The sequence below is a fragment of the Saccopteryx bilineata genome, chromosome 5 (genome assembly GCF_036850765.1).
Source record: "Saccopteryx bilineata isolate mSacBil1 chromosome 5, mSacBil1_pri_phased_curated, whole genome shotgun sequence".
NCBI classification, from domain to species: domain Eukaryota; kingdom Metazoa; phylum Chordata; class Mammalia; order Chiroptera; family Emballonuridae; genus Saccopteryx; species Saccopteryx bilineata.
In genome coordinates, this window is record NC_089494.1 from 183,232,547 (window position 1) to 183,251,382 (window position 18,836).

At 35.8% G+C, this 18,836-nt stretch overlaps 1 protein-coding gene across 7 annotated transcripts in view; it reads right to left on the reverse strand.

Annotated features, from left to right (window-relative positions):
• RAP1GDS1 (Rap1 GTPase-GDP dissociation stimulator 1) overlaps positions 1–18,836 on the reverse strand; it is a 151,130-nt gene that overhangs the window by 18,153 nt on the left and 114,141 nt on the right. For 6 of the 7 annotated variants that reach the window (XR_010731920.1, XM_066280254.1, XM_066280257.1 and 3 more), the window contains 7 exons: positions 17,538–17,663; positions 6,003–6,146; positions 5,415–5,546; positions 4,154–4,288; positions 3,184–3,309; positions 1,947–2,086; positions 294–420 (listed from right to left, as the gene is read on the reverse strand). Coding sequence is in view for 6 of the 7 variants with exons in the window: in XM_066280254.1 (XP_066136351.1) it covers positions 294–420; positions 1,947–2,086; positions 3,184–3,309; positions 4,154–4,288; positions 5,415–5,546; positions 6,003–6,146; positions 17,538–17,663 (930 nt within the window). In the remaining variant the exon portion in view is untranslated. The remainder of the gene's footprint in view (positions 1–293; positions 421–1,946; positions 2,087–3,183; positions 3,310–4,153; positions 4,289–5,414; positions 5,547–6,002; positions 6,147–17,537; positions 17,664–18,836) is intronic. The other variant, XM_066280255.1, reaches the window with a different exon arrangement.

An 18,836-nucleotide genomic window follows, 5' to 3' on the forward strand; every position in this document is an offset into this window, starting at 1 on the left:
AGGCCTCCTGAAAATGTTTCTGTATTCCCTAAGTGCTTATAATTTGAGATAACATTTAAGTCAAACTAACCTTAAAGCATTGCCCTAAAGATGTTACCAAAAAGCACAACCAAAAGGGACAGCAGCTGTGAGGATCTGTAGAGTATGATTCTCCATAGACTCATACATAGGTATAATAGGCATAGACACACTGGCTTCTAGTCAAGGTTCTGTCTAACTTCTATTCCACTTCTGTGCTTCCTTTCATCCAAGATAAAAATAGGAGAAAGTAAGTTTGTCACTACGGTACTTACCCAATTCTAAAGCTGCTATTAGTGCCAAAGCAACAAGGGCTTCATTCTGCATTATTACATGTTCACTAGTTGCCATGGTAACTAAATGTTTGATGCCACCGCTCTGTACAATGGTTTTAATTACATCCTACAATAAATAAATATCACATAATTACAAACTTTAAATTTAAACATAAAAAAGCTACATTATAATCATTCAATTCACTGTTAAGTTGAATGGTTTTCTGACAGTGTCCTGTATGAATCATTACATTTCATAATTTTTTTCTGTACAGAAGAAGCTTTTAGCATTAAATAAGTCTATCAAAAGATAACTTAAATTACCTAAGTGAAAAAGACCACTGCAGTTCATATCAAGAAACAGAAAGTCCCAGAAGATACCAAAGTCAAAGAAATACAAGGACCATTGACCCAAATGTTAACTTACCACAGGATCAACAAAAGAGAATTAAACTTGCGATAATAACAAAAATGTTTTTTTTTTTTCCCCTTCAAAATTTTATTATAGCATCAAGTATTGCTTTTCAGATTCTCCTGGTAAAGTATTTGGTAGCTTTATCCTTTGTTGGATCTGATGAAACTGGATTACATATAAAGGGAGTGAATAACTCCTGTCACCAACACTGTGAGCAAATTACTGACCCTCTCTGCACTTCAGTGACTTCATCTATAACGTTGTATCTCACTACAGTTATTACAGGAAGAGCACCTACAGGAATATATAACAAAGGTTAGATAAAGAAGCAGCCTGTCCAAGTTAGCTTCAATGACACAAAACTAATTGTAATTAGAAGTATTTTTTGAATTAATTGGCTAAAATATTAGAAAAAAGGGTTTCCATTATGCTTCCGTCTATGTAAATTTTTAAGAAAGCTATTTATAGACAGTATGTTTGCTTTGAGACCAAACTTGTTTAGTCATCAAACATTCTAAATCAATAGAGTCCAAGTACTGAGTTTTTATGGTAGCTGTGTTCCTGCATCTAATAAGTCTTTTTCCATCAACCTCTTTTAGAAAGCAAAAATATATCTTTTAAAGTCTTGTATAGTTAAAAGAAAGCCTCTTAACATACTGGTTACTTGGTGGCAGTTGTTTTTGAAGGAAATTTGTATAGCAGAAACAGCCTCCTCTTAAGTCTAAGCATAGATTCTGTTTCCATCTCACTTTTCTAGAATATTCCATCTAAAATGCCTGTCCTCTCTCCTCCTACTTCAATAAATGCTATTGAATAGCTACTTTATAGAGTTGCTTTGCTTGACAGGGTGAGTGATAAAAGATAAATGAAGCATTGTACTTGTGTCATATGACAAAAAGAATTAGTAATACTAATAGCTACCCTGAATGGAGCAACAACTAAACACTGGACATTGTCCTGGGTAGCCAATAGGTATTACTTTTTATGTTCACAGAAAATCTTATTAGCTAGATACTAAGATGTGAAGACACTTGATTTAGTATATAGCGCCTATAAAGTCTGAACTCATTTCTGTTGGATTCCAAATTCTTACTCTTATTACAGAAAATAATAGAAAAAAAAAAGCTCAGTCTTCAATTACTTCTTTCAGAATTTTTGATTAATGTAGAATCCATGATACTGGTTTTCCAAAAAGGCCACTCAAAAGTTTTTAGTTAATGGTTTTCTCTGGAACTTACTTTTGATTTACTGTGTCGTATGAGGGCGGAAAGCAATCTGTTTGACTCTCCCATGACACCAGCGTGATCTTTGGCTTCACACCATTCCACCAAGCGCTCCACTAATTTCACATTCTTTCCCAGCTGTTCAGCAGCTTCTGCTATAGGAAAGAAGGCAGACCACAAAGGAATGAATCTGACAGGCAATCAGCTGAAATAACTGGTAAGGATGTAAGAGTGCAAGAAAATTACATGCTTAAGAGACATGACATGATTTTATTAGAACAAGAACTGCAAATACAGTACTTCATATCTGACGGACTATTTGGTGTTTCCTATAAAGTTGTGGACTTTCATACAAAATACAAAAATAAGCAATTTCATATTCCTTCAGGTCAGCCTAGTATCAATAGTATGTTAGTACTCTGTCAAACTATTAACAAAGGGTTTATAGAAGGACTCTAAGGAATCAATAAATAGAAAGGCTTTTAGAATTTAGAAATAAATATAATTCATTCCAAGGAGTGGTTTTCATTGCTGTTTCTGTACACAGAAAAATGATCTCCCTGTGTGCAAAACTAATTTTTTTCAAAATTGACTGATGCGTCTGAAGACAAGGTAAAAATGGGTATGGAATGCTAAAACAAAAACCATGAGGAACTGTTAATAAATCAACCTAAAACTAAGAATATATAGAGGGATGCAATATAGTTTCCATTTAAAGTCAATTATAGCCTGACCAGGTGGTGACGCAGTGAATAGAATGTCGGACTGGGACGTAGAGGGCCCGTGTTCAAGATCCTGAGGTCGCCGGCTTGAGCGTGGAATCACAGACATGATCCCATGGTCACTGGCTTGAGCTCAAAGGTTGCTGGCTTGAGCCCAAGGTTGCTGGCTTGAGCAAAGGGTCACTTGCTCTGCTGGAGCCCCCAGTCAAGGCACATATGAGAAAGCAATCAAATGAACTAAGGTGTTGCAACAAAGAATTTATGCTTCTCATCTCTCTCCCTTCCTGTCTCTCTGTCACTGTCTGTCTTGCTTTCTGTCACAAAAACAAAACAAGACAACAGAACAAAGTCAATTATAACAAGGATGGGAATTAATGAATGGGTTCTAAAACCAGTCTCTTTTTGTCTTTATTTGCTATTAATTTTTATGATTACATAATTCTCAAAACTAAAAACAAGTTCTTTTTCAACCAGAGGTACACTGAGACCATAATCCCAGAAAGTGCACCATGGGGAAGCATTTCTTTTACCTTGTGCATCTATTAACATTCTTAATGTTCCCAGAAGTTTGAACTGAACCGGGGGCATTTCAGATTTAAGGAATTTCAAAACTGTCTCTGTGACCCCAGCTGATAACATCTTTGCTTTATTTACAACTAGAGAAAGAGAAAAAAAGAGACTATGGTTAAAATGGTGTTAGCATTCTTAACGATAATAATTCATTTCAGCACACAGTTATTGAGAGTCTTATTATCTTTAAGGCCCCATGTTTCATGTTTTTCTATTAAAAAAAATCTTATCCTTTTTGTCTATAGGAGCATAACATACAAAATCAAAAGTAACCTTCAAACACTTACTTACATAATATGTAAAGGAAATTTGACAATGTTGCCTTCTTATTCATGAAAACCACAATTATTCCTCAACTTCACTACATTTCTTTTTAGCTGTTCTTGACCCAGCGGTGTTCATATGGATGTATAGATATCAATAAACAACATTATCTTGTATATGAACCAAACTAATCTTATACAGATTATATCTTCATATTGTTATACTATTTCACCTAAGCAGAAATTTATTTTTAGAAAGTAGAATAAAAGAATAGTTTAAATCACCTTCTGTAGTATTATTTCCCACAATAATGTGATTTCATGGCTCAAAAGCCTTTAATCCAAAAGGACACATTTAGGGGACTCTGTTAATTGATGCCATCATTTTACCTAAACTGAAAGTGATTTAAAAAGCTTAACTATATAATACAATGAAAATCCTGAGTTCACAAAAGGTAATAGAATTATTTGAATTACCTTAAAAAGGCAAAGATTATGCTTGCAGTTTCAGAAAACTAATTTATCTCCATTTCTCAGTTAAAAAAATGTAAACAATTTGAAGACATTTTTTCTTGGTCAAGGAAGGTCTACAAATCACATTAAGTAAATATCTTACGAACAATAGATTTTATTTCTTACACACTTGCTTTCCATCCTGCAGCCTTACCTGGAATGGCCAGGTTTCTGAGAGCACTCAGTGCCGCGTGCTGCACTGTGACATTGCCATCTTCTACGTGTCTGTCCAGTAAGTCCATCAGTTTTTCTACGATTCCATTGTCGACCATATGGATACAATTGCCATCTGAACAAAATAAAGCATTTTTTTATTCCTCTGCACAAACATCTATAAGTATTTTGTAATACTAATGCCCACCCTTAGTTATATTGGTGAAAATGGAACCATAGGGAAATAGAATGAATTCTAACTCTTCCATTAGATTTCTAATTTTTTTTTAATGTGCGAGAAGTCCAATTATAAAGATTCTTAAAATAGACTAAATTTTAAAAATAAGAAAACTCTCTAGCTTACACTGATAATATGTCAGAAGATGAATAAGTAGAAACCACATGCTTAAAATATCTAGCAGTAGAGAAGTATGCCTGAGTTCTGCCAATGTTACAGAGACAGTATTTTACATTTTGTTATCATGGCTGATACTTATTTTTCAATGATAGAATTTTTGGAACATTTAAAAAACAGTATTAAAATGAACCACCATTTACCCTACATTTAATTCAATAATTATCAATATTTTTCCATTCTTAATTACATCATTAAGTAGTGATGGTTCCCCAAAAGAAGAGAGTGAAAATGGAGTAAGTATGTCATCCGTCATAATATAACAACAGTTCATAGTACAATAAAATCAAACCAAACACAAAAGTAACCCGTATTTCTGAGACACAGTGTGAGCATCGAGACTAACAGCAGGAGTGCCAGACTTCGAAAGTAAACGTGGAGGTCTGCTGCCTCTGAAATACTAAGCTAAATTAAATATTCTACTCCAAACCAGAGTATTACCCCCACTTAAGTTTTGTAGGTATAAAAGTATAAATCGAGGCATGATAACCCTACAATGAAAACTCAGATCATTAAATCCAAAATAAAATCACCAGGCAAGAGAGAATATCCTTCCAAATCAGATGTTTATTAGAATGAGACTCAAGTTTATCAACCTCTGAAGTGCACAGTACTCAAAGGACTTCCTGATCACCATCCATGATCTTTAAACTGCTAGAACTTAGCTGAACTGCATAAAACATATAATTTGTTAGGAAAGTCACTATGAATATTCCAGGTCTCTGAAAAATTAAGGTAGCAGTATACATACATACTACACACAATTCAAAACTGTTCAGTTTTAGTATAGGTAATGTCAAAGAAAATTTAAAAATATAGACCATCTGATTACAAAAAATATGCTTACCATTTCTGGCAAAATTTGCAATTGCCAATGCTCCAGCAAGCTGTAGCTGGTGGTTATTTGATGGAATCCAGGACAGCACCCTTTGAAAAACATTACCTTTTCCTCCTTCAAATAATTTCTGCATAGATTCATCTGGAGATAAATGAAACAAACAGAAAAGAGGAAAATAATTACGAGTAACAAATCCACATTTCTAAGTGAATATCCAACTGGGAAACTACAAACTTCAAAAACCATATAATTTATAAGGAAAAAAGTAATAACTTCTTCTAATAAACTTTTAGTGGCAAATGGACAAGAGACTTTAGATTTTTTCTAGCCTAAGTCCCAAGTACCCATCTGGCTGATAGTCCCTTGGTGTCATAGCAGTCTCTTCTATATGACAGCTCTTTAAAGAATGAAAGATAGTGAAGACTCCTCTTTCCCAGGCTTATTATCTCTAGCCCTCTCCGAATGTTTAAGATTTCAAAATCATCCTATCACCCAGACTAGGAAAATGAGAAAATGCTCAATAGAGTGTTTACAAAAGAGACAATACATTTTTAAGAATCCGATAACCATGTTTTTGGTTGGTAAATTACAACTCACCTCCAAGAAGTAATAAAACCATTAGATCGGAAGCAGTTTTGAGCTCAGCAATATCATCCTCTTTGTCACTATCCACTTTCTGCTGAACAATCTCTAGCAGACATTCTACCAAGCCTGCTTCAACCAGCTGTAGTTTAATAGCATCTAAAGAATAATGTGAACAAAATAACCAAAACTTGAGAATAAACAGGAGTCCTGGGACAAGCAATCCATTATGAGGAATTACAAGAAACCAAGACAATGTATACTATATAGATAACACACCATCGAAGATTTCAGTTTCAAAAAGTGTCTCAGTGCAGCCTAAATACAGAAAAGCATTGTTTTTCTGTTTCAAATGATGTTACCTTTCAGTGTCTGCCAGCATCTAAACAAACTGAATCTCAGCTCTAACAGTATGTAGTATCACTTCACTGTTATTCTAGACATTGAGTTCATGTTTAAACGTCAATACCATAAGATATCCCACATTGTTTAAAATAAAACACACATAACTGTTACATAAAGTTAAAATATATTCATTAATGGAGTTTGAGTACAAAGTTATTTAAAAGTAAAGAGCTACTGGTAAATTTTAAACTATATCAAGTATATTTGGATTCATATTTGTATAAATGTTCTCTTTCTAGGGTAGTTAACAAATCTGTAACTTTCTGAATTGTGAAAGTCATGTTTTTAAAAAAAACCTGCAGCCTGACCAGGTGATGGCGCAGTGGATAGAGCGTCAGACTGGGATGCGGAGGACCCAGGTTCAAAACCCTGAGGTCACAGGGTTGAGTGCGGGCTCACCAGCTTGAGCAAGGGGTCATTGGCTTGAATGCGGGATCATAGACATGACCCCATGGCCACTGGCTTGAGCCCAAAGGTCGCTGGCTTAAAACCCAAGGTTTCTGGCTTGAGTCCAATGTCATCAGCTTAAGCAAGGGGTCACTCACTGTATGGTAGCCGCCTGGTCAAGGCACATATGAAAAAGCAATCACTGAACAACTAAGGTGCTGCAACAAAGAATTGATACTTCTCATCTCTCTCCCTTCCTGCCTGTCTGTCTGTCCCTATATATCCCTCTCTTGGACTCTGTCTCTGTCAAAAAAAAAAAAAAAGCTTCAGGTTTCATTAATTTGAAACTTTCTTGGGTTATGAATATGTGGTGGTTCATTATACTATATTCTCTACATCTGAATATATTTTAAAACTTCCATAATGTAAGGTAAAAGGAAAAAATAACTTTCAAACTTTCTGATGGATAACCAATAAAACAAGGAATCTGAGAGAGAGAATTTACATCCCAATTATATTTTTAAAAATTATCTTCATAGCAAATTCTCCCATATCAAATCAATTTTGTTTGTACCACCCTATAACTTATTAAACATTTTTGCATTATAGAACTAATATCACTGAAGATTTTATATTCACATCTGTATCTGTCCCTTCCATTAGAACAGCTACTATATATACCTCACTCATCTTTGTATTTTAATCTAACCTGGCCTACCTAAATGCTTTGGGTATACCCAATACCACTTAGAAATACATTTGCTATACAGCAAATATATTAAAGATGTTAATATTTAAAAATTTCTTAAATATTAAGATGTTTTTAAACTTAAGCTTTATTTTTCAGTTGGATTTTATCTTACTGCCTTCCTTAAGCTCTCTATTCACATATCTACAGCAATAGTAGTTTCAGTTTATTTCAGAGAAAAAAATACTGTTTTACACTTCAGATAATCAATTTTAATGTGTTATTTTTGTTTTGTTTTTTGTTACTACCAGGACCACTAATCTTAGAATATCATCTCAGAATACACAGCATATTCAACCTGTAATATTTTTTTAGAAGGTACATTTGTACTGGGCCATGCTGAAAGTAGGGCGTTTCCTTGGTTACGGAATGCTAGGGCTAGAAATGTGCTGTAACTAGAACTGAAAGCCGTGATGAAAAAGCCTTAAAAATACTAAGAAACCCTGACTTATACAAAATCCCAATTTAAATGTTGGAATCACTTTCCTTTGCATATAAGGAAAACCAAAGGTGATATGCTAAGGATAGTCTAGAAACAGGTTTTCAAAACTATCATTCAATCTACTGCACAATTATAAAAGAGGAGTGAAGGTGGTGGAGGAGAAACAAGAAATAAAAATGTTATTTCAAAATACTGCAAGGCAGATTACAGGTAATTCTCCGGCGTAAATATTGACTGAAGATCACAATAAAAATTTCATTTGGCCAAACTACCATATGAGATAAAAACCAAATTTCTCCCTAAAGAATAAGGTCTAAGGCATTTAAGAAATTAGAAATGTGTCAAGATTAAAGTTCACAGCTCCTCTCACAGTTTGACTGTAATCACATATGTGTGTGGGAGACTTAAATAACCTTATTAAGGAGGACTAGCAAGGCGTTCTGCCACCACAGAGTCCAGCACACACCTGTCAGTATTTTTCTGCCTGAGGCATCTACCTTTATCCCTAGCCTTTGCGCGTATATGTGTGTGTATATATATTCCCCTCCCGCATATATATATATATATATATATATATCTGTATGTATTTTAAAATGTCTTCTAACAGAAAAAAAATTCCCTAAATGCAGAAAAGTATATAAAATATGCATTTAATAATTAATAAGCCAATAACCATGTAACTGCCACCTAAAGAAATTCACTATCAGCCCTGGCTAGGTGGCTCAGTGAATAAAGCACTGTTCCAGTGCACGGAGGCCACGGGTTTGATCCCCGGTCAGGGTACATATGAGAAGCAATTCAATAAAAATACAACTAAGTGGAACAACTAACTGGAACAATGAGTTGATGATTCTTTTTCTCTCTCTCCTTCCCTCCCTCCTTTCTCTCTCATCAATGGAAAAATTTAAAAAAAAAAGTTAACAAGGCAGGAAGCTCTTCTGTGAACTGCATTTTCCTATCACAAATCCCTCCCTGTCTCTCTCAAATCACTTCCCTGACTTTTATGGTAATCACTCCAATACTTTCTTTTACTGTTTTCACCAAATAATCACTCTTAAAATCTACAATTTAAGGCTCTGGCCGATTGGCTCAGTGGTAGAGCATTGGCCTGGAGTGCGGGAGTCCCGGGTTCGATTCTCAGCCAGGGCACACAGGAGAAGTGCCCATCTGCTTCTCCACCCCTCCCCCTCTCCTTCCTCTCTGTCTCTCTCTTCCCCTCCCGCAGCCAAGGCTCCATTGGTGCAAAGTTGGCCCGGGTGCTGAGGATGGCTCTGTGGCCTCTGCCTCAGGCGTTAGAATGGCTCTGGCTGCAACAGAGCGAAACCCCAGATGGGCAGAGCATTGCCCCCTGGTGGGCGTGCCGGGTGGATCCCGGTCGGGCGCATGTGGGAGTCTGTCTGACTGCCTCCCCGTTTCCAACTTCAGAAAAATACAAACAAAAAATCTACAATTTAATTTTACCTTGTTTTTAACTTTATATACAAAATCTTACAATACATATTTTTCAGTTAGTTTTCTTCCTGTTCATATGTTTAGAATTCATCTAAACAATTGGATTTAGATGTCTTCATTGCTTTTCTTAACTATGTATCTTTCCATTTTGTAAATACACCATGATTTATTAATGCTACTGTTAATGAATGAGTTACCATTTTCATCATTATGAATAATGCTATGAACATTCCTGTAATGGTTCCTGGTGCATATATTTCTGGGTATATTTCCTAAGAGAGGAATGTGTATCTCCCATTCAGTAAATACTGCTTTCTAAAGGGCACCAATTTACATCCCACCAGCACTGGATGAGTCTCCACTGCTACACAGCTTTATTGCTAGGTATTATCAGACCTGCTAGTCGGTAAATAGTTTTTATTTTGCATTCCTTGTTTATTAATAAATTGAGGATATTTTTACATGTTTATTAGCCATTTGGATTTCATCTTTTGTCAAGTGCTTACTCAAATCTTTTACACATTTTTCCCACTGGGTTTTCTACATTTTTTGTAATGACGTGTGTAAATGTTTCATATATTTTACACATAAGCCTTCTCTTGGTTATGTGTATGTGTGTATGTGTTATAAATGTCTTCTCTCACCCACTGTCTTCCTTTTAACTCTTTTTTTGTTTTTTGGGTTTTTTTTGTATTTTTCTGAAGCTGGAAATGGGGAGGCAGTCAGACAGACTCCCGCATGCGCCCGACCAGGATCCACCCGGCATGCCCACCAGGGGGCAATGCTCTGCCCATCCAAGGCATAGCTCTGTTGCGACAAGAGCCAGTCTAGCGCCTGAGGCAGAGGCCATAGAGCCATCCCCAGCGCCCGGGCCAACTTTGCTCCAAGGGAGCCTTGGCTGTGGGAGGGGAAGAGAGAGACAGAGAGGAAGGAGAGGGGGAGGGGTAGAGAAGCAGATGGGTACTTCTCCTGTGTGCCCTGGCTGGGAATCGAAGCCAGGACTTCTGCACGCCAGGCCGACGCTCTACCACTGAGCCAACCAGCCAGGGCTTCCTTTTAACTCTTAATGGTATCTTGAGTAATGGAATATTTTACTTCTAAAATAAGCAAATTGATCAGATTCTTCCTTTTTGGTTAGAGTTCTTTGTGACCGAAGAAAACTTGCTGTATTCCGAGGCCATGATGATACTCTCCTACCTTATATTTTAAGATAAACAACTTTCATTTAGGGCAATAACCTATCTGAAATTAATTTTTTTAATATACGGTAGTATGAGGTGGGGGGCATATATGTGTCTCTCCAATTTTATTTTTTTCCATATTTCTAGCATTGTTTACTGAAATAACTATACTTTCCATATTGTTTTACAGCAACTTCTTTTTTACCCCCTAATAAAATATCTCTTAATGTAGCTGTTTCTGGGCTATCATGTTCTACTGGTCTTCTTCTCCATCCCTGCATTACTGTCACACTGTCCTGTAACTACTGTAGTTCTATCACAATAAATGTTTAATTATTATTATGCAGTAAGACAATTCTGCAACCTTGTTCTCTTTCACAGTGTCATGGCTATTCCCGGTCTTTGGGATTTTGATTAGAACTTCATTAAGTCTACAGCTCAAGATGGGGAGATACAGCATCATTAGAACATTGAAATGTCCAATCTATGAAAGTGATACAGGCCTCCATTTATTTAGATCTTTAATTTTTCTTGATTATTTTCTACAGAGATCTTAAACATCATTTATTGGTGCATTCTTAAAATATTTGATATTTTATACAATGGCAAGCAAATTTTTTTAAAATACATTTTTTCTTTTTGCTGATATACAGTAATATAGTGTTTTGACTTTTTGGTCTGGATTTTGTTTTGGCAAGCAATCTAATTTATTTTTTATTTTTTTATTTTTTTTATTTATTCATTATAGAGAGGGGAGACAGAGAGAGAGAAGGGGGGAGGAGCAGGAAGCATCAACTCCCATATGTGCCTTGACCAGGCAAGCCCAGGGTTTGGAACCGGCGACCTCAGCATTTCCAGGTTGACACTTTATCCACTGCGCCACCAGGCAAGCAATCTAATTTTGATAAATTTTTAAAAACTGATCTGGGTTATGGCTAGCAGTGACAAATATGAAACCGGACATTGACCATCTCATTAGCCAAAAGCAGGCCCATAGTTCCCATTGAAATACTGGTCAGTTTGTTGATTTAAATTTACTTGTTCTTTATTTTAAATATTGTATTTGTTCCCATTTTGTTTTTTTATTTTAAAATAAGATATGTGCAGTGTGCATAGGGATTTGTTCATAGTTTTTTTTATAGTCCGGCCTTCCAACAGTTTGAGGGACAGTGAACTGGCCCCCTGTGTAAAAAGTTTGGGGACCCCTGCTCTAGACAATCTGGGAAGTACCTTTAGGGGAAAAGCTGGTTAAACGTGCATCTCACAGAGTTTACTTCTGCTCTTCCAAGGTTTATATACCCTGAATTTCTTACTGCTTTTGGTTACCCTCTAAGGACATTATACAGTTATTTTAACATTTTGTCTATGATCTATAATTGTCATCAGCAGGTAGGTTTTGTTTGATACAAGCTACCCTGCCATTATTAAAGATCAAAGAAAAAATAATTGAGGAAAAGAATTAAGAAATAAAGTAGTGTATTATCATTACTTCTATAGTATTCTATTATACTGGAGGTCTAAACAAGTGCAATAAAATAAGAAAAAATATAAATTGGAAAGGTAGAGAGAGAATTTGAATTGTTTGCAGATGATATATAAAATCAAAACAATCCATAAGAAATCTTTAATTATAATAAAAGTTAATAAAGATGCTAGATATTAGAGAAAAAAACCTGATCTGTATTCTTTTGAATTTTTGGCATACATAATCATATCATCTATAAATATTTTATTTTTTCCCATGTCTTTTCTTTCTTACTCTATTGCACTAGTTCATACAATAATGAACAGAAGTATGGATGATCCTTTTTTATTTAAACTGACTTAATTTTTGTTATCCTTATATTCCTCTTCAAGTGTACGATGACTTTCTTAACCCATTCCCCAGTTCTGTCTAAATGATCATGTAATCTCCCAATCTCAAAGGAAATGCATTTTGTTTCACCACTATGTTTCTGTAGGCTTCTGTATATATCCTTTTCATTCTGTACTAGTGCTGCTTTACAAGTTTTTAAAAATCATGAATGCACCTGAGTGGTGGTGGTGCAGTGAACAAAAGCATTGACCTGGGACACTGAGGTCCCAGGTTCGAAACTCTAGGGTTGGAGCTCAGGCTCAACGGCTTGAGTGCAGGCTCACCAGCTTGAGTGCAGGGTTGCCAGTTTGAGCCCAAGGTTCACTGGCTTGAGCAAGGGGTCACTGGTTTGGCTGGAGGCCCCTGATCAAGACACATATGAGAACTAAAGTGCCACAACTACAAGCTGATACTTCTCATCTCTCTCCCTTACTGTCTCTCTCTCGCTAAAAAAATAAAAAAATCATAAATGCATAGTTTATTGTATCAAATGCTTTTCTGAATATAAAAAGATCATATAATTTCTTCCTTTTAATAAGTTTAATGCAACAGAATATATTAATTGCATTTTGAATATTTTTGAGTGTAAACTCTCCAAGTTTTAATGTGTTGCACAGATCACGTACACTGATTATATACAGAAGAGCTTCATGTAGACATATTTTGAAAGAGAATATTTCTGCTCTAAGTTATAGCTACCTGAGCTTTGAACTGCCTTGAAAAATTGTACTTTGAATGTTAAACTATTTCCGCACGTTCAGAATAAGTCCAATTTGTTATGAGGATCAATTTTAAATATACTACTAGATCCATTATGTATTTTCTATTTTACTAATTTCAGCTCTTTAGATTTTCCTCTTTCTATGTTCTTTGGTTTCATTTGTTTTCTTTTCCATAAATTTCTGAGATGAATACTAAGCTCATTGCTTTTACTTTTCTAATATATTCATTTAAAACAAAAAAATCCCCTCTAAGTACAGTTTTACCTATATTAGATAAGATTTGAAACAGTATTTCCATTTTCATAATTAGAACATTTCCTAATTTCCATCATGTTTCTTCTTTGACCTCTGAGGTATTGGCAGCATATTTTAAAAATCTGAACATACAGGATTTCCTGGTTATCTCATTATTAGACAATTCACTTAAGTCAGAGAACATACTTGGTAAGGTTGCAATCCTTTGAATTTGCTGAAACTTTTTCCATGTCGTGTGTGTGTGTGTGTGTGTTTAATTTTTTTACAGGGACAGAGAGAGAGTCAGATAGAGGGATAGATAGGGACAGACAGACAGGAACAGAGATGAGAAGCATCAATCATCAGTTTTTCGTTGCGACACTGTAGTTGTTCATTGATTGCTTTCTCATATGTGCCATGACCGCGGGCCTTCAGCAGACTGAGTAACCCCCCGCTCAAGCCAATGACCTTGGGTCCATGCTAGTGAGCTTTTTGCTCAAGCCAGATGAGCCTGCGCTCAAGCTGGCAAACCCGGGGTCTTGAACCTGGATCCTCCGCATCCCAGTCCGATGCTCTATCCACTGCGCCACCGCCTGGTCAGGCTGTATATATTTTTAAATTTTTTATGTGTACTTAAAAGAAAGGGCTCTGCAGCTGGGTATAGAGTTCTAAAATATGTCCATTAAGTTAATTTTCTTATCCATGTTGTTCATATATTCTATATCCTTATTGTTTTTTTAATCAGTTTGTTCTAGAAATTACTGAAAGAACTATTAAAAGCTTCCATAATATTTATGTATTTGTGTATTTCTTCCTAGAGTTCTGAATACTTTTGCTTCATATGTTTTGGGGTAATGTATAATTGTTAGAGCTTCCAGATGAATTGGAACTTGCACCACTATGAAGTCAACTTCTTTATCTCTAGCAAGTTTTTAAATCTTAAAGTCAATTTTATTGGTTATTTTTTTTATTGGTTATTAATATAACTACCTCAGCCTTCTTTATGTTTAAATGGTACATTTTTTCAGTCCTTTTATTTTCAACCATTTAAAACTCCTTATATTTAAAAACTGTTGTTTGTTTAAAAAGTATAGTTTTTTAAAACTTAGTTGACAACTGGATTTTTTTTATCTGTATTTTCCAAAGTGAGAAGTGGGGAGGCAGACAGACAGACTCCCACATGCGCCGGAATGGGATCCACCTGGCATACCCACCCAGGGGCAATGCTTTGCCCATTTGGGGCATTGCTCCACTGCAACCGGAGCCATTCCAGCACCAGAGGCAGAGGCCATGGAGCCGTCCTCAGCGCCCGGGTCAACTTTTGCTACAATGGAGCCTTGGCTGTGGGAGGCGAAGAGACAGAGAGAAAGGAGAGGGGGAAGGGTGGAGAAGCAGATGGGCACTTCTCCTGTGTGCTCTGGTCAGGAATCAAATCTGGGACTTCCACACGCCGGGCCGATGCTCCACCACTGAGCCAACCAGCCAGGACAACAATTGGATTTTTAACAAAAGCATTTAGGCTACGTGAATAATTATTGAAACATTTTCTTAAATCTAGTATATTTATGCTCTATTTGTATCCTCTGTTCCAAGTTCCTTTTTCTCTCTTCTCTTCTATTATTTTGGATGGAAGGGGTATCTATCTATCTAGCTAGCTATTTAGTAACTCAAATATTTTATTGATTTTAGAGAGGGGAAGGGAGAAAGCAGGAAAGAGACAGGAACATCATTTCCTATATGTGCCTTGACTGGGGATCGAACCGGCAACCTCTCAACTTCAGGATGATGCTCTAACCAACCGAGCTATCTGTCCAGAGCTGGATGGAAGGGGCACTTTTAAAACAACTGCCATAAATCCTTCCATTAGTTTAATAGTTATATGTGGTTTTAAAAATTATTTTAGTAGTCACCTTAAAAGTTAAAATTTTTGAATAATCGAGTCTAACAGTATTTTCTTCCATATAATATAAGGGTCTTGGGAATCTTAAGCACCTTTCACCTCCTCCAAGCTTTATATATTCATTTTGTGGTATATATTAAATTATATACATATGTACTTTAAACTTCATCATAAATTATTATTTTATATATTCAAGATATATTTTATATATTCAAAATAAAATTATTTTATATGTTCAATGTTCATGAAATTTACATATTTACTAGTTTTTTGCATTTACTTTTCTGTGCATCTAGAACCTAGAAACATTCTCCTTCTGCTGACAAACACCAGTTATAATTTCCTTTAGTGATGGTAAATTGATTGAGGGCTTTCTCAGCTTTTCATCTGAGAATAACTTTATTTTGCCTTCAGTTTTGAAGGGTATTTCACTGAGTGTAGAATTCCAGGTTGGCATTATTTTCTCTCAGTGCATACACGTTGCTTCACTGTCACCTGGCTTTCGCTGTTGCTGCAGATAAGTTAGCTGTCAAGTGAACTGTTGCCCTTTAAGTAAGCTATTTTTTTCCTGGCTACTTTAAGACTTTTGTCTTTGGTTTTCTACAATTTCGATATGATGCGTTTAGATGTACATTTCGTTTTATTTTGTTTTATATGCATTTGGCTTTTTGAATCTTGATATCTTTCATAATTTCTGGTAAACTCTCTACCCAAATTTGTTTAAATACATTGCTCACAAAAATTAGGGGATCGGGGAATGTGCAGATACTCCAGTACTTTCAGCCTTCTGTATAGTGCATTTTCGCCAATGAAATAAAAGTTGGTTTTGCATCTCATTTGCATAATCAAAACTTTCTTTGACTTGTTTGCTTTTCTGACCTTTTTTTTTTTTTTGGCAGAGACAGAGAGAGGGACAGATAGGGACAGACAGACAGGAAGGGAGAGAGATGAGAAACATCAATTCTTCATTGTGGTTCCTTAGTTGTTCATTGATTGATTTCTCATATGTGCCTTGACCACCGGGGCTACAGCAGACTGAGTGACCCCTTGCTCGAGCCAGCGACCATGGGTCCACACTGGTGAGCTTTGCTCAAACCAGATGAGCCCGCACTCAAGCTGGAGACCTCAGGGTCTCAAACCTGGGTCCTTCTGCATCCCAGTTCAACGATCTATCCACTGCACCACCGCCTGGTCAGGCTGACATTCTTGTTTAATAAAAAAATCAAATGCTTTTTTTATTGCTTCATATATTTATTTTGAAATATCCCCTAATTTTTGTAAGAAGTATATATCCTCTACTCTCCACCCTCCTTCAACCCTTTTGGGGACTCCCAAAACTTTATATGAGAACTGCTCATTTTAACCTTTGTACTTCTTATTCTGTTTTATGTATATTGGTTCTTTTCTTTCTGGATTTCCTTTCAATCTATCTTCCAGTTCACTGGTTCTCTAATTCAACTACATTTAATCTGCCATTAAGACCATCTATTAGGTTCTTATTTTGGATTGTATTTTTCAATATAGAAATTCCCAATTGTTTTTTCAAATCTGCCCTGTCACTTTTTAGTTTTCAGTTTCCTTCTAAATTTTTCAAGCTTGCTTTTAACTTTTTAAACATAATAAGCATACCTGTTTTGAGTCAATTCTAATAATTCCAGTATCTGGAGATATGCTGCTGTTGCCTGTTCTTAGTGCTGGTTCTTGCTTACAATGTCTTGTTTCCTCATATGTCTGGTCCTCTTTGATTATGTGCTAGATAGACACTGTATTTGAAAAATTATTTATATGGGATGGTTTATTTACTCTGGTTCACCCTCATTTCTAGAGTGTATCCCTTAAGTTTTTTTTTTTTTTTTTGCCCATACATAGGAGTAGTGTACCAGTATTCACACTGTTGGCTGACCTGGAACTCCAATTTTTATCCCCTTTGCTCTGCAAGAGTACATAAGTGGATGAGTTCAGCCTCTCAGCTGCCTTTTTCTAGATTAACCTAAGAATGTGTAAGCTACCAAACCATCTTTGCCAAGATTTTAAAGTCAAAGAGACTTGGACAGTAGCTTTGGTCAATTTATATACAGTTATGAAGTAGATAATGTAGCTGAAGTTAGAGATATCCAAAATAAAATTTATATCATTAAGATAACAAATAGCTAGCAATTAAATGTTAGAAAAAATAGAAAGGCCTGCATGATAAAACAATCAAGAGGTGCATTTATTTTCTTACCATTTTCTGCCAATGGTGCAAGAACTTCAAAAATCATTTCCCTCTTATCATGTTCTATTTGTTTCTTGAAGAGTTTTACCAACTCTTCAGCAATATTTGTACCGGCAAACTGTTCTTTACTGGACTCTGTAAAAAGAGGAAAATTTAGGGTAAGCAAACAAAATTAAACCCAAAAATTGTTTCCTATTACTTTCAATACTTGGTCATTTTATATCATTATTGATAAACATTCTTCAAATACAGGAACAATCAAATCCATTTTTAATGCCCCTGAAAAGAAAAAAAAGTGTCTAAAGCTTTAAAGAAAATGTTCCTACCCAATTATATTCAAGGTTATAAAAAATGTTCAGTAGCATTACATATAGGTAACCATAGCAACAATAAAATAACTAAGTTTTAAATTCAGTTTCAACGCTTTTAGTCAAAGAAAAAAAATTACTCAGAACAGACTGAACTTTACATGGCTGAATTAAAGGTGACTTATCTTATCTTTATATCACTAAAGTGGCATGCTTTTGCACAGATCCTGACATGCCTACTATTAAAGGCCACCTCTCCACATGTACTTCCGGTCTCATTCCTTCTCACCTTTGCTGCATCTCCAACCTCTCCTGCTCACTCTAGAGCCTCACCATCAGCATTTTAAAAATGCTCACATAAAAAAAGCAATATAAGAAACAGGCACCTTCCCTCTACTCCACTTTTCTTCAAAGACCATCTAATCTTGGCTCACTTTCAAACAAGTTTCATAATAGCATTGTTTACACATGCTGTCTATATTTCTTAACTCACATGCATACCTAAACCCACTTCAAGCTAGTTCTGGTCCACATCTACTCTCTGCAGTCTCCTTTGCTTGTTCATCCTCCTTTTCTATCAGACCTCTATAAATTCCAGTTCCTTGGGACTTGATCCTTTGCTTTCTTACCATTTTTATCCTTACTCTCACCCTAGGCAATCTAATTTTCTTCCACTCTATCAGAACAGTACTTAATATGTTGATACTTACACAATCCTATCTCTGGCCCTCTTCTGGACTCCAGGCTATTAATTTAACATCTCCATTTAAGTATCTCTAGCATTCAAACTCAATGTCTAAAATGGACTTTTGATGTTATCCTGATTTCTGTTCTTCCTCCATAGTTCCTTAACTTGGTAAATGAACACTATTCATCTACATGGGTAGAAACCTGGGAGCCACTGCTTGCTTGTTCTCATTCAATCCTACATCCAGCGGATCACCAAGGGCTACCAAACTGCCTTCAAATACAACCGAATCCATTTCCCTTTCTAATTCTC